This window comes from Coregonus clupeaformis, chromosome 30, assembly GCF_020615455.1.
Source record: "Coregonus clupeaformis isolate EN_2021a chromosome 30, ASM2061545v1, whole genome shotgun sequence".
Classification (NCBI taxonomy): domain Eukaryota; kingdom Metazoa; phylum Chordata; class Actinopteri; order Salmoniformes; family Salmonidae; genus Coregonus; species Coregonus clupeaformis.
Genome location: NC_059221.1, coordinates 51,525,424 through 51,550,809, shown reverse-complemented (window position 1 = coordinate 51,550,809; position 25,386 = coordinate 51,525,424). Strand labels below are relative to the sequence as shown.

The 25,386-nt window shown below is 44.5% G+C and overlaps 1 protein-coding gene across 1 annotated transcript in view; it reads right to left on the bottom strand.

The window, feature by feature from the left end:
- Nucleotides 1-446: 446 nt before the first annotated feature.
- The window catches only part of LOC121569517 (rho-related GTP-binding protein RhoN-like), a 51,114-nt gene continuing 26,174 nt past the window's right edge, over nucleotides 447-25,386 (bottom strand). The window contains exons 3-5 of the mRNA XM_041880544.2: nucleotides 21,512-21,621; nucleotides 19,006-19,140; nucleotides 447-1,694 (exon numbers count right to left, since the gene is read on the bottom strand). Coding sequence (XP_041736478.1) covers nucleotides 1,425-1,694; nucleotides 19,006-19,140; nucleotides 21,512-21,621 — 515 coding nt within the window. The 3' untranslated portion in view covers nucleotides 447-1,424. The remainder of the gene's footprint in view (nucleotides 1,695-19,005; nucleotides 19,141-21,511; nucleotides 21,622-25,386) is intronic.

Genomic DNA, 25,386 nt, shown 5'->3' with positions numbered 1-25,386 from the left:
TGGCAAGGAGTTGCTCAACACTTGATTAAGTGGTGTTACAACACACCATGTAATGTTTCAAAACATCTCAGGATGAGGTGTTACAAAACTCCAGCAAAGTTTAGTCTCCTTCGTGTTGGTGGCAGCTCAATTGCTTTTTGGTGTTACAAAGCACTTAATTTTAACAGTGTGAAGAATTCATGGAGCTGTATAGGGGAGTTAGATCAGGCTGGACCCTCAGCTAACATTCATCTGTTTGAGTTGAGTAATAACAAGAAGATGGTCACACCCCACTGGGCACACATTGGTTGAATCAACTCTGTTTCCACAACATTTCAATGAAATTATGTTGAACCAACGTGGAATAGATGTTGAATTGACATCTGTGCACAGTGGAACAAACTGGTTATGTAATGTTTGTGACTGACAGCACTGATATATTCTCAAACACAATGAAGAGACATGGGTCAGAGAGGAAGTCTATTCTCCCTACAGTTAAGCTGTTGCTTTATTTTAGACTTTTAGAGTAGGTGAAAATACAGCAAAACAGCCCTAACATTTTATCGCTATATTACCCACAAAGTAACATCTTAACATAATGACAACAGCAATAGCTTCAGTGAATCAAGTTGACATGATCTGAGTTGACGCATAGAATAGTGTTAAATTATTACAAAAACAGATATGTAAAGTGACTTTTTTCTAGAAAGCACTTGTGGTTCGAATAATCTGAGGAAAACTCCACACATTCTTCATGTTGTTAAATCTGGTTACAAAAGCAATATCAAACTGACTTCTGTAGTTCTGTCTGTCTGACCCACTCCCATCATTTGCCCATTCAATAAGAGTTCCTTTTCAGCATTTTTTTTGTACACGTTTCTATTCTCACATATGGCAACAGGAAGTATTATCACAATATAGCATAGCAACAGCAACCATGTCCATTGTCCACTGAGAAAAAACAAGTTTCTTGTTCCATCTTCCTGATTCAACTCCTCCACTACCTTCTCCACAGAATGAAAATCTTCTCCTCCAGCCATCCAGTAAAGATGGCTGTTGTGCCGTCCTTGTGTTAAGGGTTGATCCCCCAGTCAGTGCACTCCACAAACCCTACTCCATGACCATGCAGCACTTCCTATTCCCCTCCCCTCCTCTCTCCACCCTGAGACTTTGTCTCGAGAGAACCAGTCCACTTCACCGTCCATCAGTCAAAAAAATAATAATATGTAAACAGCTCCAAAAAGATTCGCAAACACACACAAAAGCATTTTTTTATTTTTTTTGTCCTTGTTCCTCATCAGTGCAAAACGAGAATAATAGAGGATTTCTTAAAAAAATAAAAGAAGTTGAACAAAACAAAAACAATAAATAGAGTTCCTCTGTCTGTCATATATTTCTGTGTATCATACTGTACTGTATATATATATATTTGTGTTGGTGGGTCTCTACATGAGCACACAGCTCTTGGCCCGGTCCTTCTGCAAGGCAGGGGCAGGATCCAGGGTATCAGTCCGACTGGGCAGGGGAGGCAGGGGCAGCTGGGACACCCGTTTGAGGCCCCTGCGGGAGCTGCTGCGTTTCAGCTGAGGCTTGTGTGGCCGTTGCACAGACGCCAGCGTGGTGACGTGGAACACGTCCCGTACGCTGTTCTCCGACACCTTGGAGGTGCACTCCACGTAGGCTACCGCACCTATCTGACGGGCCAACCCACTACCCTGAGGGGAGGGAGGAGAGGAGGGAGGGGGTTAGAGACCATCATCATCATCAACATCAAGAACATCATCCTCATCATCATCATCAACAACATCCTGCTGTTGTGAATAGTATCTACTGTTCTTCTTGAGGTACCATGACAGTTAATGCGCCATAACCTAGCACCAATGATCTCATGTTACTGTAGTGAGAGACAAGCAGGAGCCACAGAGATGCTGCTGGTCTATACATCATGTCCTCAGTGCAGACAGTTGAACCTGCCCCACATCTAATGAATAATCCATGACTCTCTCTCTCTCTGTCTCACTCTTTTTTCTTTCTCTCTCCTCTTTCTCCTCCCATGTTCTGGTGTTGCTGTTTAAACTGAGCAGAATGGCCACCACAGAGAGCTCAGTGGGCCAGTGTTCCCTCCCATTGTCTGGTACATGCACAGTGGGGAGAACAAGTATTTTATGTTCCTTTTGATGGCATAGAAGGCCCTTCTTGCCTTGTCTCTCAGATCGTTCACAGCTTTGTGGAAGTTACCTGTGGCGCTAATGTTTAGGCCGAGGTATGTATAGTTTTTTGTGTGCTCTAGGGCAACGGTGTCTAGATGTAATTTGTATTTGTGGTCCTGGAAACTGGACCTTTTTTGGAACACCATTATTTTTGTCTTACTGAGATTTACTGTCAGGGCCCAGGTCTGACAGAATCTGTGCAGAAGATCTAGGTGCTGCTGTAGGCCCTCCTTAGTTGGTGACAGAAGCACCAGATCATCAGCAAACAGAAGACATTTGACTTCAGATTCTAGTAGGGTGAGGCCGGGTGCTGCAGACTGTTCTAGTGCCCTCGCCAATTCGTTGATATACAGTGGGGAGAACAAGTATTTGATACACTGCCGATTTTGCATGTTTTCCTACTTACAAAGCATGTAGAGGTCTGTAATTTTTATCATAGGTACACTTCAACTGTGAGAGACGGAATCTAAAACAAAAATCCAGAAAATCACATTGTATGATTTTTAAGTAATTAATTTGCATTTTATTGCATGACATAAGTATTTGATCACCTACCAACCAGTAAGAATTCCGGCTCTCACAGACCTGTTAGTTTTTCTTTAAGAAGCCCTCCTGTTCTCCACTCATTACCTGTATTAAATGCACCTGTTTGAACTCGTTACCTGTATAAAAGACACCTGTCCACACACTCAATCAAACAGACTCCAACCTCTCCACAATGGCCAAGACCAGAGAGCTGTGTAAGGACATCAGGGATAAAATTGTAGACCTGCACAAGGCTGGGATGGGCTACAGGACAATAGGCAAGCAGCTTGGTGAGAAGGCAACAACTGTTGGCGCAATTATTAGAAAATGGAAGAAGTTCAAGATGACGGTCAATCAACCTCGGTCTGGGGCTCCATGCAAGATCTCACCTCGTGGGGCATCAATGATCATGAGGAAGGTGAGGGATCAGCCCAGAACTACATGGCAGGACCTGGTCAATGACCTGAAGAGAGCTGGGACCACAGTCTCAAAGAAAACCATTAGTAACACACTACGCCGTCATGGATTAAAATCCTGCAGTGCATGCAAGGTCCCCCTGCTCAAGCCAGCGCATGTCCAGGCCCGTCTGAAGTTTGCCAATGACCATCTGGATGATCCAGAGGAGGAATGGGAGAAGGTCATGTGGTCTGATGAGACAAAAATAGAGCTTTTCGGTCTAAACTCCACTCGCCGTGTTTGGAGGAAGAAGAAGGATGAGTACAACCCCAAGAACACCATCCCAACCGTGAAGCATGGAGGTGGAAACATAATTCTTTGGGGATGCTTTTCTGCAAAGGGGACAGGACGACTGCACCGTATTGAGGGGAGGATGGATGGGGCCATGTATCGCGAGATCTTGGCCAACAACCTCCTTCCCTCAGTAAGAGCATTGAAGATGGGTCGTGGCTGGGTCTTCCAGCATGACAATGACCCGAAACACACAGCCAGGGCAATGAGTGGAGAACAGGAGGGCTTCTTAAAGAAAAACTAACAGGTCTGTGAGAGCCGGAATTCTTAATGGTTGGTAGGTGATCAAATACTTATGTCATGCAATAAAATGCAAATTAATTACTTAAAAATCATACAATGTGATTTTCTGGATTTTTTTAGATTCCGTCTCTCACAGTTGAAGTGTACCTATGATAAAAATTACAGACCTCTACATGCTTTGTATGTAGGAAAACCTGCAAAATCGGCAGTGTATCAAATACTTGTTCTCCCCACTGTATATGTATGGGAGACTAGAGAGGAGAAACTGCTGCCTGCTTCCCCCCAGGTCCAGTGTTATCAAAGCTCACTGACTGAAAGGATACATTGAACAGATGAAGTTTCAGTTTAGAATTCTATGGTACTGTATTTGCCCTCTCCTCTCTGGCTATCTCTCCTTATTCTGCATTGGATTATGCCTAGTCCGGATTAAGTCTGTTTCCCTGTTTTACTTTGGTTTGTCTTTACACCCAGAGTCGTACGGGGACAGCCTAGCACTAATGCAGTAACAGATGAGAAGGCAGTACAGTACATCTCCAATGGCCCTCTCTGGGGATTACATGCACTCACACACAGATGGGGCCTTTCATAAAGCCTGGTGTGATCTTATCTAGGCTCCTTCCTCACACAGTCACACATGAAAGGAAACGTCTCTATTAGGTGGAAGCACCGATTTAGAGAAGGAAGGAAGGGAGGGAGGGAGGCGAGAGAGAGAGAGAAAGAGAGAGAGAGAGAGAGAGAGAGAGAGATTGAGAGGGAGGGAGGGAGATTAAGGAAGGGTGAGAGAGAGCGAGAGGGGGGGGGGTTGAGAGAAACGAAGGGAGAGGGAGAGATGGGCCTGACAAGCAGCAAAGCTCTATCAGATTGTGGCCAGATTAGTGTGTATTGTGTGGGGTTCACCCTGTGGTCACCTCGCCTGTGACTCCTCAACTCTGCTACCGGAATTCAATTTGAGATCAACAACAGGATAACAAGCTGGGGGATATTGGATTAGATCAGCAAAAATTGGTTGTTGGGAGCCTGCCTGGTGCTTGTACAGTATGTGACACAGATTCCCTGGCAATTATAGACAGGTCAGAACAGTACAGTCCAGTAGCTGCCTCGGACAGAAATAGAGTATGACGTAGAACAAAAACAGAATAGCCCTAACATGATCCTCTGAAACATTGTCCTTGGCAATTTTCCATGAGCTTAATGATATCCCACTCTATCTTTTCTTTGTCTATTTTATTTACATGCTTAATGTTATTTTTTTTGTGGCTTTTTTGGTGGGGGATCTGGTTTTTGCCCCGTGGCCAGCTCACAGCCAGCCGTGGAAAAGGGCCTCTGTTCCCTGGGCTTTTGTGTGTGTATGGGGGTGAAACAGCCCCTCTACTCTGTGTATGTCAGACATGGGAGAGCGTTAAAAAGAAACACGCAAAAAGCTGATTATTTCACAGATTTACTGATCTGTTTATCACCCCCTCCCTCATTCCCTCCATCCTACCATGCCCCTGGCTTAGAGGATGTGGCAGCGTGCAATAAAAGGCCTCGTTTATCAAAGTCTGGTTTTCGATTTATTCCGCCTTTTCAAAATCCCTAAATCTGCATGAATATATAATCTCAGGGTAAAATGTGTCTCGCCTCCTGAGACATCAATCCTATACATACCTACCCCCCACCCTGCTACCCCCTAAACCCCCTTTACAATAACCAACCTCCACATCGCTGTCAGCATATTAGAGTCAGAATGCCAACCTCTGCAAAATGTCTGCTTCAGTGTGTTTCTATGTATTGGGTAATATGTATATAACGTATGTGTGCCCTGTTGATATAGCAACTGTGGGTGGATCAATGCTGGGTTAAGGGTTAAAGCGCCTGAGGGAGATTGCAGAACGGCACAAAGTTCTGTACCCAATCTTCAAGGAGAATAGATTAAAAGGGAAGCGTGTAGCTCTCGTAGTCGATAAACTGTATATTGACAACCAAATGTTCCGAGACACAAAGACTACTCCATGGCTATTCTAAAAAGTTCTCATAGAGGAGTCGAATAATGGAACACCCAATACTAGAAAAGCAATAAAATAAAACAATTGTTAAATAAATATAGTACAAGTACACTGTACCTTTCAAGATAGGGAATTATGTAAAATAATTAGTATTCAATTTTCCATTTCTAGTATTTTATAAATGGATAAGATGGCATTAGAAGAAAGGATAACTAGCAAAATAATACATCTTCAAATATAACTAATTGGAACACAAAAATACTCAATCAACATGGTGGAGATAAAAACACAGCAAACAGAAGACATAGAAGGCACAGTATGTGGGTATGTGTGGATGTATTGTGATGGAAGGTGTGTTGTATATTTTTTTGTTTGGAAAAGTGTGGCGTTAAGTGAGTGAGAAAGGAAATGGTTGCATATCCCAGAACCAATGTGTGTCTGTGAGCAGTGGTTGTGAGAGAGAGCTTTCAATTTTGTGCAGATGAGGGATATACATTTAAAAATAAAGTATACATCTATTTTTATTTATTTATTGTCCTATCATGATGGAACGGTCCCCAACCCTATACCCGAGACACCCACCTGAGCGACCCATACACCAAAGAGAAGTCCCTATCTGTTTTATGGGCCTGCTGTAAGTTACCTATATGCAGCCAAAACAGAAAGATAAATGCGGTCAGAGACCTACTAGAGCAGCACCGCCCCCTCAAGATTCTGAGCCTGCCTGGCAGGGTTGGGCCTACAAAGCCAGAGCCCCCTGATGGGAGAGCATAATATACAAGGTAATTCTCAAAGCTGCTAATGAGAACCTTGACGACCTTGTGCCTAGCCGGTGGGGATTCCGGTGGGGTACCCCCACCCAGGTAGTGGCAGTGCTGGCAACACTGGCTGCAGTAACCCATGGGGAGGGGGTCACACTCAGACAAAACCGCGACTCGTCAGCGAAGAGCACTTTTTGCCAGTCCTGTCTGGTACAGCGACGGTGGGTTTGTACCCATAGGCGACGTTGTTGCCGGTGATGTCTGGTGAGGACCTGCCTTACAACAGGCCTACAAGCCCTCAGTCCAGCCTCTCTCAGCCTATTGTGGACAGTCTGAGCGCTGATGGAGGGATTGTGGGTTCCTGGTGTAACTCGGGCAGTTGTTGTTGCCATCCTGTACCTGTCCCGCAGGTGTGATGTTCGGATGTACCGATCCTGTGCAGGTGTTGTTACACGTGATCTGCCACTGCGAGGACGATCAGCTGTCCGTCCTGTCTCCCTGTAGCGCTGTCTTAGGCATCTCACAGTTCGGACATTGCAATGTATTGCCCTGGCCACATCTGCAGTCCTCATGCCTCCTTGCAGCATGCCTAAGGCACGTTCACGCAGATGAGCAGGGACCCTGGGCATCTTTCTTTTGGTGTTTTTCAGAGTCAGTAGAAAGGCCTCTTTAGTGTCCTAAGTTTTCATAATTGTGACCTTAATTGCCTACCGTCTGTAAGCTGTTAGTGTCTTAACGACCGTTCCACAGGTGCATGTTCATTAATTATTTATGGTTCATTGAACAAGCATGGGAAACAGTGTTTAAACCCTTTACAATGAAGATCTGTGAAGTTATTTGGATTTTTAAGAATTATCTTTGAAAGACAGGGTGCTGACTTTATTATGATAAATAGATTTGAAACTTGTATCTCATTATGGTAAATGGTGAAATAAGTATAGCCAGTTATAATTGTAATGGCTTAGCAGATCATAAGAAAAGAAGAGCAATATTTACCTGGTTCAAAGAGAAGGAGCAATATTTATAACATCTATTTATAACATCTATTGTTTACAGGAAACTCATTCAACAATTTTAGATGAAGTTGTGTGGAAGGACTGGGAGGGGCGAAATACAGTGGGGAAAAAAAGTATTTAGTCAGCCACCAATTGTGCAAGTTCTCCCACTTAAAAAGATGAGAGAGGCCTGTAATTTTCATCATAGGTACACGTCAACTATGACAGACAAAATGAGAAAAAAATATCCAGAAAATCACATTGTAGGATTTTTAATGAATTTATTTGCAAATTATGGTGGAAAATAAGTATTTGGTCAATAACAAAAGTTTCTCAATACTTTGTTATATACCCTTTGTTGGCAATGACACAGGTCAAACGTTTTCTGTAAGTCTTCACAAGGTTTTCACACACTGTTGCTGGTATTTTGGCCCATTCCTCCATGCAGATCTCCTCTAGAGCAGTGATGTTTTGGGGCTGTCGCTGGACAACATGGACTTTCAACTCCCTCCAAAGATTTTCTATGGGGTTGAGATCTGGAGACTGGCTAGGCCACTCCAGGACCTTGAAATGCTTCTTACGAAGCCACTCCTTCGTTGCCCGGGCGGTGTGTTTGGGATCATTGTCATGCTGAAAGACCCAGCCACGTTTCATCTTCAATGCCCTTGCTGATGGAAGGAGGTTTTCACTCAAAATCTCACGATACATGGCCCCATTCATTCTTTCCTTTACACAGATCAGTCGTCCTGGTCCCTTTGCAGAAAAACAGCCCCAAAGCATGATGTTTCCACCCCCATGCTTCACAGTAGGTATGGTGTTCTTTGGATGCAACTCAGCATTCTTTGACCTCCAAACACGACGAGTTGAGTTTTTACCAAAAAGTTCTATTTTGGTTTCATCTGACCATTTGACATTCTCCCAATCCTCTTCTGGATCATCCAAATGCACTCTAGCAAACTTCAGACGGGCCTGGACATGTACTGGCTTAAGCAGGGGGACACGTCTGGCACTGCAGGATTTGAGTCCCTGGCGGCGTAGTGTGTTACTGATGGTAGGCTTTGTTACTTTGGTCCCAGCTCTCTGCAGGTCATTCACTAGGTCCCCCCGTGTGGTTCTGGGATTTTTGCTCACCGTTCTTGTGATCATTTTGACCCCACGGGGTGAGATCTTGCGTGGAGCCCCAGATCGAGGGAGATTATCAGTGGTCTTGTATGTCTTCCATTTCCTAATAATTGCTCCCACAGTTGATTTCTTCAAACCAAGCTGCTTACCTATTGCAGATTCAGTCTTCCCAGCCTGGTGCAGGTCTACAATTTTGTTTCTGGTGTCCTTTGACAGCTCTTTGGTCTTGGCCATAGTGGAGTTTGGAGTGTGACTGTTTGAGGTTGTGGACAGGTGTCTTTTATACTGATAACAAGTTCAAACAGGTGCCATTAATACAGGTAACGAGTGGAGGACAGAGGAGCCTCTTAAAGAAGAAGTTACAGGTCTGTGAGAGCCAGAAATCTTGCTTGTTTGTAGGTGACCAAATACGTATTTTCCACCATAATTTGCAAATAAATTCATTAAAAATCCTACAATGTGATTTTCTGGAAATAATATTCTCAATTTGTCTGTCATAGTTGACGTGTACCTATGATGAAAATTACAGGCCTCTCTCATCTTTTTAAGTGGGAGAACTTGCACAATTGGTGGCTGACTAAATACTTTTTTTCCCCCACTGTATACTTCTCCCACGGACAAAGAAACTCAAAAGGGGTGATGATATTAATTAACAGTCATTTTGATCCGAATTTGCAAATTGTCCAAACAGATCCGCAAGGTAGTATGTTATTGGACCATAAACAGATATGGCTCATTAACCTTTATGGACCAAATAATGATGATCTACGCTTCTTTGAAAATATATATAATAAATGATCAACCCTGCAAGCAATACAAGACTATATTATAATGGTGGGAGATTATAATACTGTTTTAAATACCTCAATGGACCGTAAAGGAAATCACACTACAAACTATCACCCTCATGCTCTTAAGGAAATCATGAATGTCATGGATATTGGAACTAGTGGATATATGGAGGCTTACATATCCTGACCTAGTGAGATATACATGGCGGAGGCTCAATCAAGCTCGTCATCTTGACTTCTTTCTTATGTCATTCTCATTGGCACCAAAAGTTTAAAAAGTGTTGATAGGGGACAGAATGCGGTCGGACCATCAGGTAATTGGCATATACAATACTCTTACTGAATTTCCACGTGGGCGAGGATATTGGATATGTAATCAAAGCCTATTGAATGATAACTTGTTTTTAACTAGAGGAATTTATAACTGAATTTTTCCAACATAACATAGGTACAGAAAATCCCCTTATTGTATGGGACACTTTTAAATGTGCCTTTAGAGGCCATGCAATTCAGTACTCATCTCTAAAACAAAAGCAATTTAGGTGAAAAGAGTTTATACTAACAAAGTAAATAGAAAGTCTAACAGAACAGATAGATAGCAATAAAAACTGTAACATAGAGGCTTAGAATAAGTTAGAGGAAAAACAAAAAGAAATGGATGAACTTATTCAAGAAAAATCAAGTGTAATATATTATTTAAAAAATAAAGCAAACTGGATGGAATATGGGGAGAAATGCACCAAATTCTTTTTTAATCTTCAACATAGAAATGCTACCAAAAAGAATTTACTGAAACTGGTTACAAATGACGTAGTCACCCATCATTCACCGAATTATATTTTGAAAGAGGAAGCAAAGTACTTTAAGCATATGTTCTCGTTTCAGTCTTCTCCATCTCCTCTAACCAGAGCTAATTGTATGGATTTTTTTTCTATCGATAATGTAAAATTAACAGCCGTACAGAAAGATTCATGTGAAGGTGAAAATACAGAGGAGGAACTTATTGATGCAATTAAAGCTTTTAGTCCGGGAAAACTCCAGGGCTGGATGGCATACCAGTTGAGGTGTTCCAAACCTTTTTTGATATACTCAGAGGACAGTTATTAGCATGTTTTAACCACTCCTATGTAAATGGTATCCAGAAATCCATGATGTTTTCTTTTAAATTCACAACTTGGATCCCTCCACAGCTTCATAGAGGATCTAGATCATTTTTCTAACCTCTCTGGATTACAACCAAATTATGAGAAGTGAGTGTACTATATTACGTATTGGATCACTAAAAAATACAACTTTTACATTACCATGTAGTTTACCAAAAAAATGGTCTGATGGTGATGTGGATATACTCGGTATACATATCCTGGAATAAATAAATGATCTCATTCCAATACATTTTAATAGAAAGTTAGCAAAATAGATAAGATCTTGCTACCATGGAAAGGTAAATACCTGTCTATTTGTGGATAAACCACCCTGATTAACTCTTTAGTAATATCCCAGTTTACCTATTTCCTTATGGTCTTGCCTACACCTAGCGAACAGTTTTTTAAATTATATGCGAAAAAAATATTCCATTTTATTTGGAACGGCAAGCCAGACAAAATTAAACAAGCCTATTTATATAATGAATATGAATTCGGAGGGCAGAAATTATGAAATATTAAAGCATTAGACCTCTCACTAAAGGGTTCAGTCATACAAAAGTTATACTTAAATCCGAACTGGTTCTCTAGCAAATTAGTAAGAATGTCTCACCCTATGTTCAAGAATGGCCTTTTTCCCTTTATTCAGATTACAACCTCTCACTTTCAGTTATTTGAAAAGGAAATCATCTCCCAAATATCGCTATTTTAAAAACAAGCAATAGAAAGTTGGTTGCAATTTCAATTTAGTCCACCAGAAAGGACAGAACAAATAATGCAACAAATATTGTGGTTAAACTCAAATATACTAATTGATTAAAAAAACATTATCTTTTGAAAAAACGTTTCAAAAAGGTATAATTTTCGTAAATGATATCATAGGTAGGACTGGTGGCGTTATGTTGCACATGCAGCTAACAAAAACATATGGAAATGTCTGCTATACCCAAAATTACAACCAAATAATTGCAGCATTCCTGGAAAAATGGAAGAGGAAAGTGGAAGGGGCAAAAAGTAAGGAACTAGTCTGTCGGCCCTGCATTAAAGACCATAATTGGTTAAAGAAAATTGTGATAAATAAAAAAGTATATCCGTTTCATTTAAGGACCAAAAAATTGACAAAAAATTACCTGCTGCAGTGTGTGCAAACCTGGTCCAGACCTACAGGAAACGTATGATCTCTGTAATTGCAAATAAAGGTTTCTGTACCAAATATTAAGTTCTGCTTTTCTGATGTGTCAAATACTTATGTCATGCAATAAAATGCAAATGAATTACTTAAAAATCATACAATGTGATTTTCTGGATTTTTGTTTTAGATTCCGTCTCTCACAGTTGAAGTGTACCTATGATAAAAATGACAGACCTCTACATGCTTTGTAAGTAGGAAAACCTGCAAAATCAGCAGTGTATCAAATACTTGTTCTACCCACTGTATGTATGTACACTACCGGTGAAAAGTTTTAGAACACCTACTCATTCAAGGGTTTTTCTTCATTTCTACTATTTTCTACATTGTAGAATAATCGTAAAGACATCAAAACTATGAAATAACACATATGGAATCATGTAGTAACCAAAAAAGTGTTAAACAAATCAAAATATATTTTATATTTGAGATTCTTCAAATAGCCACCCCTTGCATTGATGACAGCTTTGCACACTCTTGGCATTCTCTCAACCTTGTTAAAACATATAGGCGTATGGGCTAGGCTACATGAGGTGTGTGACTATGATTCGAACAAGTAGCAAAAAAAAGGCTGTTTCTTATACAGGGCATCATTCACAAGTGATAATATATTATTCAAAAGTGATAGGCTAATATTGTCACCCATCAGACTATTCTTGATTTAATCTTGTCTTTACATATACTAAATAATATACACTAACGTTCATAAGTTTGGGGTCACTTAGAAATGTCCTTGTTTTCGAAAGAAAAGCCATTTTTTTGTCCATTAAAATAACATAAAATTGATCAGAAATACAGTGTAGACATTGTTAATGTTGTAAATGGCTATTGTAGCTGGAAACTGCAGATTTTTTATGGAATATCTACATAGGCATACAGAGGCCCATTATCAGCAACCATCAGTCCTGTGTTCCAATGGCACGTTGTGTTTGCTAATCCAAGTTTATCATTTTAAAAGGCTAATTGATCATTAGAAAACACTTTTGCAATTATGTTAGCACAGCTGAAAACTGTTGTGCTGATTAAAGAAGCAATAAAACTGGCCTTCTTGAGACTAGTTGAGTATCTGGAGCATTAGCAATTGTGGGTTCGATTACAGAATCAAAATGGCAAGAAACAAATAACCTTCTTCTGAAAATCGTTAGTCTATTCTTGTTCTGAGAAATGAAGGCTGTTCCATGCGAGAAATTGCCAAGAAACTGAAGATCTCATACAACGCTGTGTACTACTCCCTTCACAGAACAGCGCAAACTGGCTCTAACCAGAATAGAAAGAGGAGTGGGAAGCCCTGGTGCACAACTGAGCAAGAGGACAAATAAATTAGTGTCTAGTTTGAGAAACAGACACCTCACAGGTCCTCAACTGGCAGCTTCATTAAATAGTACCCGCAAAACCCCAGTCTCAACGTCAACAGTGAAGAGGCGACTTCGGGATGCTGACCTTCTAGGCAGAGTTGCAAAGAAAAAGCCATATCTCAGACTGGCCATTAAAAAGAAAAGATTAAGATGGGCAAAGGAACACAGACACTGGACAGAGGAAGATTGGAAAAAAAGTGTTATGGATAGATTAATCGAAGTTTGAGGTGTTCGGATCACAAAGAAGAACATTTGTGAGACGCAGACCAAATGAAAAGATGCTGGAGGAGTCAAATGAAAAGATGCTGGAGGAGTGCTTGATGCCATCTTTCAAGCATGGTGGAGCATGGTCTGGGGGTGCTTTGGTGGTGGTAAAGTGGGAGATTTGAACAGGGTAAAAGGGATCTTGAAGAAGGAAGGCTATCACTCCACTTTGCAACACCATGCCATGCCCCGTGGACGGCGCTTGATTGGAGCCAATTTCCTCCTACAACAGGACTATGACCCAAAGCACAGCTCCAAACTATGCAATAACTATTTAGGGAAGAAGCAGTCAGCTGGTATTCTGTCTATAATGGAGTGGCCAGCACAGTCACCGGATCTCAACCCTATTGAGCTGTTGTGGGAGCAGCTTGACCGTATGGTACGTAAGAAGTGCCCATCAAGCCAATCCAACTTGTGGGAGATGCTTCAGGAAACATGGGGTGAAATCTCTTCAGATTACCTCAACAAATTGACAACTAGAATGCCAAAGATCTGCAAGGCTGTAATTGCTGCAAATGGAGGATTCTTTGACGAAAGCAAAGTTTGAAGGACACAATTATTATTTCTATTAAAAATCATTATTTCTAACCTTGTCAATGACTACATTTCCTATGCATTTTGCTAGATTTCCTATTCAAATTCATTTAATGTATGTTTTCATGGAAAACAAGGACATTTCTAAGTGACCCCAAACTTTTGAACTGTAGAGTATGTGTGACATTTGTTTTGATTTAGGATGGACCATTATCATGCACCTGTTTCGAAACAGGGGCAGCGGGAAAAAATACATGTCATCTATGCACTTAAATAGCGAATGGAGGACGCTTTTCCTGTGGTTTATTTTCATGCCAGCCAGGTAGGCTATACTCCTGTTGTAAATATAAGCAATGTGCTTAATATTAGGAAAGTTGAGAAATAAATATAGTAGGCCTAGCCTATAGAAAGCTGACGGGATCCTCCTCTTTTTAATAGAGGCCATCTCTCTGTTTTCTCCCGCAATTGCATAGCCTATAGAAATGTTGCGCAACATGAGCTCATGGGCTCTCATGAAGTGTTTGATTCGATTTTCGATTACATTTGCATTCATGTCAGAGCGATTAGAGGGACAATAGAGTGCTGAGTATCAGGCAGTTAGCAAGTTTGGTAGGCTAGTAATGACCACCAGCAGCATCAGAGCTTAGAGAAGCCTAATCACCGTGACTAAACGGTCATGTGGAATTTGACTGCCTTCATGACTCGTGACCGCCAGTGTGGCGGTAATACGGTCACCGCAACAGCCCTACTCCTGAGACATCAATCCTATACACACCTACCCCCCACCCTCCTACCCCCTAAACCCCCTTTACAATAACCAACCTCCACATCGCTGTCAGCATATTAGAGTCAGAACGCCAACCTCTGCAAAATGTCTGCTTCAGTGTGTTTCTATGTATTAGGTAATATGTACATAATCTATGTGTGCCCTGTTGATATAGCAACTGTGGGTGGCTACATCAGAGAAGAAGTGATCAGCAGGAGGAGGAGGAGGTCGTCGGGTAAGCTTGGCTTTATACATAGCTTGGCTTTGTCGAGTAAGGCTTAAAACTATGTATTTTGATTGTAGTTAGGTATTGTAGGTAGGTATCGTGGGTTGTTGTAGGTAGTTATTGTATGTAATTATTGTAGGTTAAGTATTGTATTCGGCGGTGCCGGGTGTAGCACGAAGCTAGCTAGCTAGCTAACTCACCACCTGGACTAGCTGGCGAGTAGCTATTAGCAACGGTATAGTTGTTTCACGCCTGAGAGTGCCTATAATTACGCCAGCTGGCTGCCTACAATAATTACATACAATAATTGCCTACCATTCAGCTGTTTTCTAACCTCATTGTCTGAACCGTTAACGTTAGGTAGCAAGTGGCTACTGCGCTTGAAAATTAGCAAGCTTGTTGCAACCTGGATAGCTACTTGTAAACAATAGCTGGAACGACCGAGTGAACAGACGCGAACTGGCTGAGTCAATTCAGTGGCTAGCTTTGCACTTGGCTAGCTAATAGTAGCTGCTAGGGGTAAGTCATAACCTACACTTGTGTTTTGTTTTTTTCATATTGATAGCCCGAGTCGCTCAAGGAATTCGGGACATGGGTGACTAGCTAACGTTAGTTTGGCTCTCTCTGTGTGTTCGTGCCGTGTGTTATGACGAGGTGCCCGGACGTTTTTCACGGAATAATACTGCACCTAGTTAGCTAGCTGAATAAACTAGGTTAGTCTATTCCTAGAAAACATTGAACCGCTGTAGTTTACAACAATTATAGTTTCTGAGGTAGAAGTTGGGAGAGTTATATTTGGGAGTTGTGGCTCTCTCCTTTCCCAGATGTTTAGTTCATTTTATTCCGATCTCCTCTGCATTATTGTAGCCATCTGCTGCAGCCTGTCAACTATGCCTCTGCCTATCCCTGTTCTCTCCTCTCTGCACAGGCTACACAAACGCCTCACACCGCGTGGCTGCTGCCTCTCTAACCTGGTGGTCCCTGCACGCACCACACACCTGGAGTTCCAGGTCTCAGGCAGCCTCTGGAACTGCCGTTCTGCTGCCAACAAGGCTGACTTCATCCCAGCCTATGCTACCCTCCAGTCCCTCGACTTCCTGGCGCTGACGGAAACATGGATTACCACTGAAAACACTGCTACTCCTACTGCTCTCTCCTCGTCTGACCATGTGTTCTCGCATACCCCGAGAGCATCTGGTCAGAGGGGTGGTGGCACAGGAATCCTCATCTCTCCCAAGTGGACATTCTCAATTTTTCCCCTAACCCATCTGTCTATCTCCTCATTTGAATTCCATGCTGTCACAGTCACTAGCCCATTTAAGCTTAATATCCTTGTCATCTATCGCCCTCCAGGTTCCCTTGGAGAGTTCATCAATGAGCTTGACGCCTTGATAAGTTCCTTTCCTGAGGATGGCTCACCCCTCACAGTTTTGGGGGATTTCAACCTCCCTACGTCTACATTTGACTCATTTCTCTCTGCCTCCTTCTTTCCACTCCTCTCCTCTTTTGACCTCACCCTCTCACCGTCCCCCCTACTCACAAGGCAGGCAATACGCTTGACCTCATCTTTACTAGATGCTGCTCTTCTACTAATCTCACTGCAACTCCCCTCCATGTCTCCGACCACTACTTTGTATCCTTTTCTCTCTCGCTCTCCTCCAACACTACTCACTCTGCCCCTACACAGATGGTAATGCGCCGCCGCAACCTTCGCTCTCTCTCTCCCACTACTCTCTCCTCTTCCATCCTATCATCTCTTCCCTCTCCTCAATCCTTCTCCCTCAATCTCCTGATTCTGCCTCCTCAACCCTCCTCTCCTCCCTTTCTGCATCCTTTGACTCTCTGTGTCCCCTATCCTCCCGGCCGGCTCGGTCCTCCCCTCCAGCTCCGTGGCTTGATGACTCATTGCGAGCTCACAGAACAGAGCTCCGGGCAGCGGAGTGGAAATGGAAGAAAACTAAACTCCCTGCCGACCTGGCATCTTTTCACTCCCTCCTCTCTACATTTTCTTCATCTGTTTCTGCTGCTAAGGCCACTTTCTACCACTCTAAATTCCAAGCATCTGCCTCTAACCCTAGGAAGCTCTTTGCCACATTCTCCTCCCTGCTGAATCCTCCCCCCCCTCCTCTCTCTGTGGATGACTTCGTCAACCACTTTGAAAAGAAGGTTGACGACATCCGATCTTCGTTTGTTAAGTCTAATGACACTGCTGGTCCTGCTCACACTGCCCTACCCTATGCTTTGACTTCTTTCTCCCCTCTCTCTCCAGATAAAATCTTGCGACTAGTGAATGCAGGCCGCCCAACAACCTGCCCGCTTGACCCCATCCCCTCCTCTCTTCTCCAGACCATCTCCGGTGACCTTCTCCCCTACCTCACCTCGCTGATCAACTCATCCTTGACCGCTGGCTATGTCCCTTCCGTCTTCAAGAGAGCGAGAGTTGCACCCCTTCTCAAAAAACCAACACTCGATCCCACTGATGTCAACAACTACAGACCAGTATCCCTTCTTTCTTTTCTTTCCAAAACTATTGAGCGTGCCGTCTTTAGCCAACTCTCTTGCTATCTCTCTCAGAATGACCTTCTTGATCCAAACCAGTCAGGTTTCAGGACTGGTCATTCAACTGAGACTGCTCTTCTCTGTGTCACGGAGGCTCTCCGCACTGCTAAAGCTAACTCTCTCTCCTCTGCTCTTGTCCTTCTAGACCTGTCTGCTGCCTTTGATACTGTGAACCATCAGATTCTCCTCTCCACCCTCTCCGAGCTGGGCATCTCCGGCACGGCTCACTCCTGGATTGCGTCCTACCTGACCGGTCGCTCCTACCAAGTGGCGTGGCGAGAAGCTGTCTCCGCACCACGTGCTCTCACCACTTGTGTCCCCCAGGGCTCAGTTCTAGGCCCTCTCCTATTCTCCCTATACACCAAGTCACTTGGCTCTGTCATATCCTCACATGGCCTCTCCTATCATTGCTATGCTGACGATACACAACTAATCTTCTCCTTTCCCCCTTCTGATAACCAGGTGGCGAATCGCATCTCTGCATGTCTGGCAGACATATCAGTATGGATGACGGATCACCACCTCAAGCTGAACCTTGGCAAGACGGAGCTGCTCTTCCTCCCGGGGAAGGACTGCCCGTTCCATGATCTCACCATCACGGTTGACAACTCCGTTGTGTCCTCCTCCCAGAGTGCGAAGAGCCTTGGCGTGACCCTGGACAACACCCTGTCGTTCTCCGCTAACATCAAGGCGGTGACCCGATCCTGCAGGTTCATGCTCTACAACATTCGGAGAGTACGACCCTGCCTTACACAGGAAGCGGCACAGGTCCTAATCCAGGCACTTGTCATCTCCCCGTCTGGATTACTGCAACTCGCTGTTGGCTGGGCTCCCTGCCTGTGCCATTAAACCCCTACAACTCATCCAGAATGCCGCAGCCCGCCTGGTGTTCAACCTTCCCAAGTTCTCTCACGTCACCCCGCTCCTCCGCACACTCCACTGGCTTCCAGTTGAAGCTCGCATCTGTTACAAGACCATGGTGCTTGCCTATGGAGCTGTGAGGGGAACGGCACCTCTGTACCTTCAGGCTCTGATCAGTCCCTACACCCAAACGAGGGCATTGCGTTCATCCACCTCTGGCCTGCTGGCTCCCCTTCCTCTGCGGAAGCATAGTTCCCGCTCAGCCCAGTCAAAACTGTTCGCTGCTCTGGCACCCCAATGGTGGAACAAGCTCCCTCACGACGCCAGGACAGCGGAGACACTCACCACCTTCCGGAGACATTTGAAACCCCACCTCTTTAAGGAATACCTGGGATAGGATAAACGAATCCTTCTACCCCCCCCCCTAAAAAAAATAATAATAATAATAATAATAATTTGTAAAGTGGTTATCCCACTGGCTATAGGGTGAATGCACCAATTTGTAAGTCGCTCTGGATAAGAGCGTCTGCTAAATGACGTAAATGTAAAATGTAAATGTGGGTTAAGGGTTAAAGCTAGTTTGACAATGGGTTGGCTCTATCTCTCTCTTCTGCCGTGGGTGTCTCATTATACCTCGATTGGTTTCTCATTCTCTTTTTTAAAGATCTCCTTCCTGCTGTGTGTTTTTCTCTCACGCTTTCATTTCTTCATCCCTCCATCCTTTCCCCCTCCTCTTCCCTCTGCTCACCTGTTCGTGTGTGACGGGGATGAGGCGTTGCTTGGACAGCTCTCTCAAGGTGCTGACGTCTGTCCTCATGTCCAGCTTACAACCCACCAGAACCACCTTGGCATTGGGACAGAACTCCTGGGTCTCCCCCTGCCACTGTGGGATGGACACACAGACAGGAGCATGTTAACAAAGACACATAAAGAGAGAGGCAGACAGACAGACATACAGACAGGCAGAGGTTAACATATAGACAGAAAGAGAGGTAGACATACAGTTCAGACCTAGTAGAAATACTGTATATGTCAGATACTTGTTTTTGCCCAGTACAATTATGGAACCAATGGAATAGTTCCAAAAGTGCAAATTCCAAACCAACTCAAGCACACCTCAATTGGATCGAGGTCAGTATTTGATCCAGGTCTGGGACAGACAGACAGACAGACAGCGCATCAGTAAATAGCCAGCAGCGCTCATCAGCCAGGTCACCTCACCAGCAGGACATTCCTATGAAACAGTGGAATGACTCCACAGAGAGGACCTTTACATTCTCTGGCCCAAACTACCCTGACCCGCAATCCCCAGGACTCTACCCAGGCCACTCAGCTCATAGAGGCGGGAGGTTGACCCTGGCCCCCGTTAACCAAAGAGGATTAACCTTTTATTTGTCTCACCTAAATCTCTCTGTAATAGACATTCAGTTATCTCATTAGTCTAAATGAATGTAAATGAATGACTTTGCTTTCGTGGTCTCCCTGTGAGACTTCTGTTCAGTACCCTGTGTATTTGTATGAGTCTCCCAGCTTCATTCAGTTAGATGAATATGCAGATCTATGATTAGATCTCAGAGGAATCTAGCGTTTCACAATAATAGGGAAACTGTTTTAATTAAATCAGTGCTCTAAATTCTCTTTGCCAATTGAGTGGTTTGGATAAGGCTTAGTAGTCCACTAGAAACGGAGGAGAGAGATTTCTGTGTGATATAATGCAACGGTATGAGATTCATTTCATTTCTTTCCACTCTCTGGCTTGAGTCAATAGAGCTATTTTAGATAGAGTACAGAACAGAAAACCCTGTGCAGTCCAGTTGAAACAACACCCTGTGAGATTAAATGTCATCGTTCAGACTCAGCTGGAAAAACACTGTCCCTCCCTCCTGCCACACAAATACCAAATAACACACCCCAAAACATCCACCATGTCTGAATTCATCCAGGAGCCACATGCAGAACACAGGGGTGTGCAGCCATCCATCAAGAGTTAAACAACCTTTGACCCCCAATGCTCTACCCCCATCTCTTCAATACCATCCAATCACGTTGCACCCCATTCTCAATTCCCTCCCGCTCCTGTCATCTGATGACCTTGGTGACAGGCAAGGTCACAGAGGTCAAGAGTCTAATTTGGGACGGTGATTGGGCAACAGGTTTCCATGAGCCCCATGTTTTAAAAATTACCGGGGCGACAGCTAGGGGTCAGGGGGTCATGGCAACCCCTACCAGGGGATTCATGGGAAAACCAAAAGCCATGTCGACAGACAGGGGCACTGAGCCCTGAAACTGAGACGGGTGGGTAGAACCAAGCTGTTGCGTGGGTTAGGTCTACAGAGCCTGTGGGTGGGGATTGTTTTACCAGCTCCCCCCAGACCACTAAACACGTCAACAGAGCCTCCGTGGGAATGTCTTTACAATGTCCTGAGCTCACAGGAGGAGACCTTCAAAGGGACGTGCCACACATGGCCTCAAGATGGAGGACTACTGAGAGACCGCTGAGGGCCACCAAGCCTGGTTCACATGACACAAACACACACACATTACACATATACTACAGTCATAACAAACACACTTACTGACACACACAAACTCTCTCATAAGCCTGAGAATAGCTGTAAAACATTCCCATGACCACATTTCACCACCACACCTCCACACCTTACCACACTCTCGTTGGTTTGCTTCCCAAGCCAAGTATCAACATATCACACCCAAAAGCCACCATAAAAACGTTAACTACCAGCATCTGTCCTGGCTTCTCATTTAATATGAAACTCACATAAATACCTAGATTCACATAAATACTCTGTCTCCTTCTTAAACAGCTGCTCTTCGATTGGTTGCTGCATAGCTAATCTGCCATTGCTGGAGCTCCACTCCAAATCCCACCCCAACCGGGCTCCAAGGCCTCCTCTCATTCTCCAGTCTGACCTCCCTTTCTTATAGGGGTCAGGGGTCAAGTAGCCCTGCTTGTTTCATGGAGATAAAGGGGGTTAGCTCTTACCCCCATCGTGATTTACTCTATTGTTGACGGGTCAGAATGTGTGCTGGCTATAGATAGCATGGGAACTCTATATGAGACGTGAAGTAAGAAAAGTTTGGATGAGAATGTTAATAAACCATGTTCTCTCTAGTCAGGGCATGATGGTTATATACCCTGGTTGTGACTGACCAGTGAGGAGGAGGAAGAGGAGGAGGAGGAGTTGGAGGAGGGTGAGGAAAAGGAGGAAGAGGAGGAGGAGGAAGATACTGACCTTCTTCAGGACACTGTCCAGAGTCTCTGGGCGACTGATGTCAAAGCAGATGAGCACAGCGTCTGAGTCAGGATAGGCCAACGGCCGCACGTTGTCATAATACGAGGAACCTGCGGACACACAGACACACATACAGTTAGTCCCTGTCAGTACACTATCCCTTTACCTCATTTAACCCAGATCATTCAAATAGAATGTGAACGGTTGGCAGCCTCTGCTAATCCCATAGACACATGTACACCCTCAGCTTAGGAGGTGGTAGAGGGGTAGGCAGGGGCATTGTGATAAGCACACACACACGTGAACTGTGGTTGGCAGAGGAGCTAGGTTCTTGTGCACATCCCAAATGACAAATGGTTGCGGGTACAAAGGGCAAAGCGCTTTCTCGCTCTCTCTTTCTCTGTCGCTCTTGACAGTTCTCTCTCTCTCACACACACACACACTCTCTCTCTCTTTCTTTTCTGTACCTTCATCCGTTTTGGAGGCAGCGTGGCACCACAGCAGAACAGCAACCACTCCATTCCCCCGCTCTCCTCTCTCCCATTCCCTAACTCCATTTCCCCTCTCTCCTCTCTCCCATTCCCCTACTGCTCTCATTAGGAGGTTCGTAAAACTCCCTGGGCTCCGAGGGATCCTGTCTGGGGATGTGGCTGTGGTCCCATCCTGGCTCCCCTGAGATATAGGTAACACAAGCCTACATCACTCTAGAGCATGGGAACAGAAACTTTTTGGAATGGACACAAGGAATCTGACTCTGCTATTGCTTTTCTTAGGAGACAGACTGGCTTGATTTGAACCTGAAATGTCAACTGAATTGCCACCTAGTTAGAGCAGTAGAAGCCTACACTATACAAGCAGCCTGTACCTGATGTCTGGCATGTAGAGTAGTGTGATGTTAACATTGTTACTGTACTCAGGGATGGCCTCAACATAATGCCATGGCAGGCTGTTGAAGCAGCACAGGCTTTCTGCGCCAGTGAACTGGGCTGGACACAATGGTAGTAGCGCCTGTTTTAGCAGGGCTATGTTCTCTTTGTTTGTGGTGGAATGAGGCCTGCACAATGGCTGCACGCGGTCCATAGCCCGACCCATTCAGCTAGCCGCCCTGCCCTGACCTGAGCCATCACCTCACAGGACAATGCAACAGGCACCCTGTCCTAAAGGGTCAAAGGCTGTTACACTTCAGTGAGAGAGAATGTGCATGTGCGAGGGTTGGCCTTTGTACGTTTGAGATTACGAGTGCATAGGAAGGAAGCTTTACAAATGTCTTCTTTTTCATATAACCAATGAAAAGTTTTTTCAAAATGTGTTAGACGTTCATTCATTTAGCTTCTGCAGCCAGAGTTCACTCTTCCTGTTTCTCCTGTTCTCCTTTTCAACAGAGCAACAGAGTAACACAGAACAGAGCGACATCTCAAATACATACAATGGGGTCCCAGACAGAGCCAGGGAGTGTATCTCAGAGAAGAAGCAGTCCTCACAGCAGCAGGAAGTCAGTCATTTGGAAACTATCACTGTTAGACCCTATTAGAGACTTATTAACACAGTCACAAGATTACTGCTGAGAGAGCTGTGCTCAGACACACACACTCACGTACATATGCACACATGTCCACATTCACATGCCCACACACACACACTCGCACACAAACAAACTCTCCACTAGCCCTATCACACGGACAGCAGGTCCACCATTCAGCAATCTAACAATGCAGGGCCCTGATTGGTTACGAGGTGCTGTGATGCCAAAGGTGATCTTTAGTTTGTATCACACCACAACAGGCCTGCAGTGAGGAGAGGAGAGAGGGAGGGAGTGAGTGAGGAGAGAGAGAGGGAGGGAGTGAGTGAGGAGAGAGAGAGAGGGAGGGAGTGTGTGAGGGGAGAGGAGAGAGGGAGGGAGTGAGTGAGGAGAGAGGAGAGGGAGGGAGTGTGTGAGGAGAGTGGAGAGAGGAGAGAGGGAGGGAGTGTGTGAGGGGAGAGGAGAGAGGGAGGGAGTGTGTGAGGGGAGAGGAGAGAGGGAGGGAGTGTGTGAGGAGAGAGGAGAGAGGGAGGGCGTTGTGTGAGGAGAGAGGAGAGAGGGAGGGAGTGTGTGAGGGGAGCGGAGAGAGGGAGGGAGTGTGTGAGGAGAGAGGGAGGGAGTGTGTGAGGAGAGAGGACGAGAGGGCAACAAAAATATTTAATGACTTTCACACGGCTGAAGCTAGGGCAAAGAGGAGAGAGAGAGAGAGAGAGAGAGAGAGAGAGAGAGAGAGAGAGAGAGAGAGAGAGAGAGAGAGAGAGAGAGAGAGAGAGAGAGAGAGAGAGAGAGAGAGAGAGAGAGAGAGAGAGAGAGAGAGAGAGAGAGAGAGAGAGAGTATAAAACAGGGGAGGATAAATATGTAGACTAGAGGGTGGATGTAGTAGGATGTAAAGTTGAAACAAAGGTGCTTGTTTGACTTTTAAAGTAATTACGGCCTTGATAAAGTGAGAATGGCTGGGCCTTGGGGGATCAATCAGTCAATCCTACAGATCAACATGATTGACAGGTGACGGCACGGCAGGCCTAGTCACAGAACCTCAGAGCGACAGAGCGACAGAGGAGCCACCTCAGCACTTTTACAAAGTCAGAAAAGTCCTCTGAGAGAAAGAAGGGGGAGGGAGGGAGAAAAGGAGGGAGGAGGAAAAGTGCTGTGTGTAAAAAAAACCAGAGCAGACACAAATAAAAGCCAATCACCATAACCACCATCATCAGCAGCAGCAGGAGGAGGAGAGATGCAGTTTTCCTCAATCGTAAAATTCCTCAGCGGCTCTTGCCAAAAACGAGGCCCCCCTTTCACAGTTTCATGGGTGCTATACGGTGGAGTTGGGGGGTGTGAGGTGCAGAGAAGTGTGTGTGTGTGTGGGGGGGTGCTGCTGTGCAGATGGGTAATGAAAGTGTTGGACGGGACATAACAAAAAATGTGGTATAGGACCGTTACAAGAGGAGAGAAGGTTGGGCTCACGCCGTTGGCTGTGAGATAGAACAAAAGGTCAATTGAATTCCAGTCAGGGAGGAGGGACAAGATAGATGGGGCAGGAGGGGGGAGGGGTACAGGCAGAACCTGGCCCAGCCCACTCAGGACTGGCACTGCCAAACCAAACCTGCCCCTCGATGCCAGGGACGGGCATAAAACACCCCAAACAAAATGCCTACCGTTAACATTAGCCTGATTCAGCACTAGCCACCTCCGACAGGAAGAAAGGATGGCTGTCTTTATGTCCACTGTACTAATTACAGAGAAGAAGAGGCATGGCAGAAGGAAAGGGCCTCTTCGTCTGAATGGAGGATACAGAGAAGCCAAGAGGCCAGCCTTCTCAAAGGCCCTTAACATCAAAAGGGACTTACAGTATAGTAGTAGGATACAGGCACAGACTCACTGGAGCGCTAACACACATACTATTCAGGCCTAAAGGCCTCTGCTATGACTTCATTTAAGCCTTGAGGGACTGTTAAGTCCCTGGATTTAATTCTGAGCAAGGGAGTGCTGCCACAAAGAGATATGTGCCATGACTTCCTGATCAGACTGTATTGTGATGAGATACAGTAATTATATTGTTCATGTTTTAGGAACTTTTATAACAAGTCAGTCTGTGCTGGAAAAATAAATCATGATATAAGCCTCGATTGTTGATGCCGCGAATAGGGACGACACTGTCCAACTTTCCTACCAGTTTTTGAGAGAAAACGACTTCATCAAGTATAATGCCTGTTTTGGGTAAAGGTATCAAAACATATTTGTATATAATTTAATTTGTGTGTTGAAGAACTATATTGTACCATTACCAGTACAATTACGCCACATTGAACGGGGATATGTCTGGTTACTTGTGGAGACATGAATCATGGTTAAAGGGTT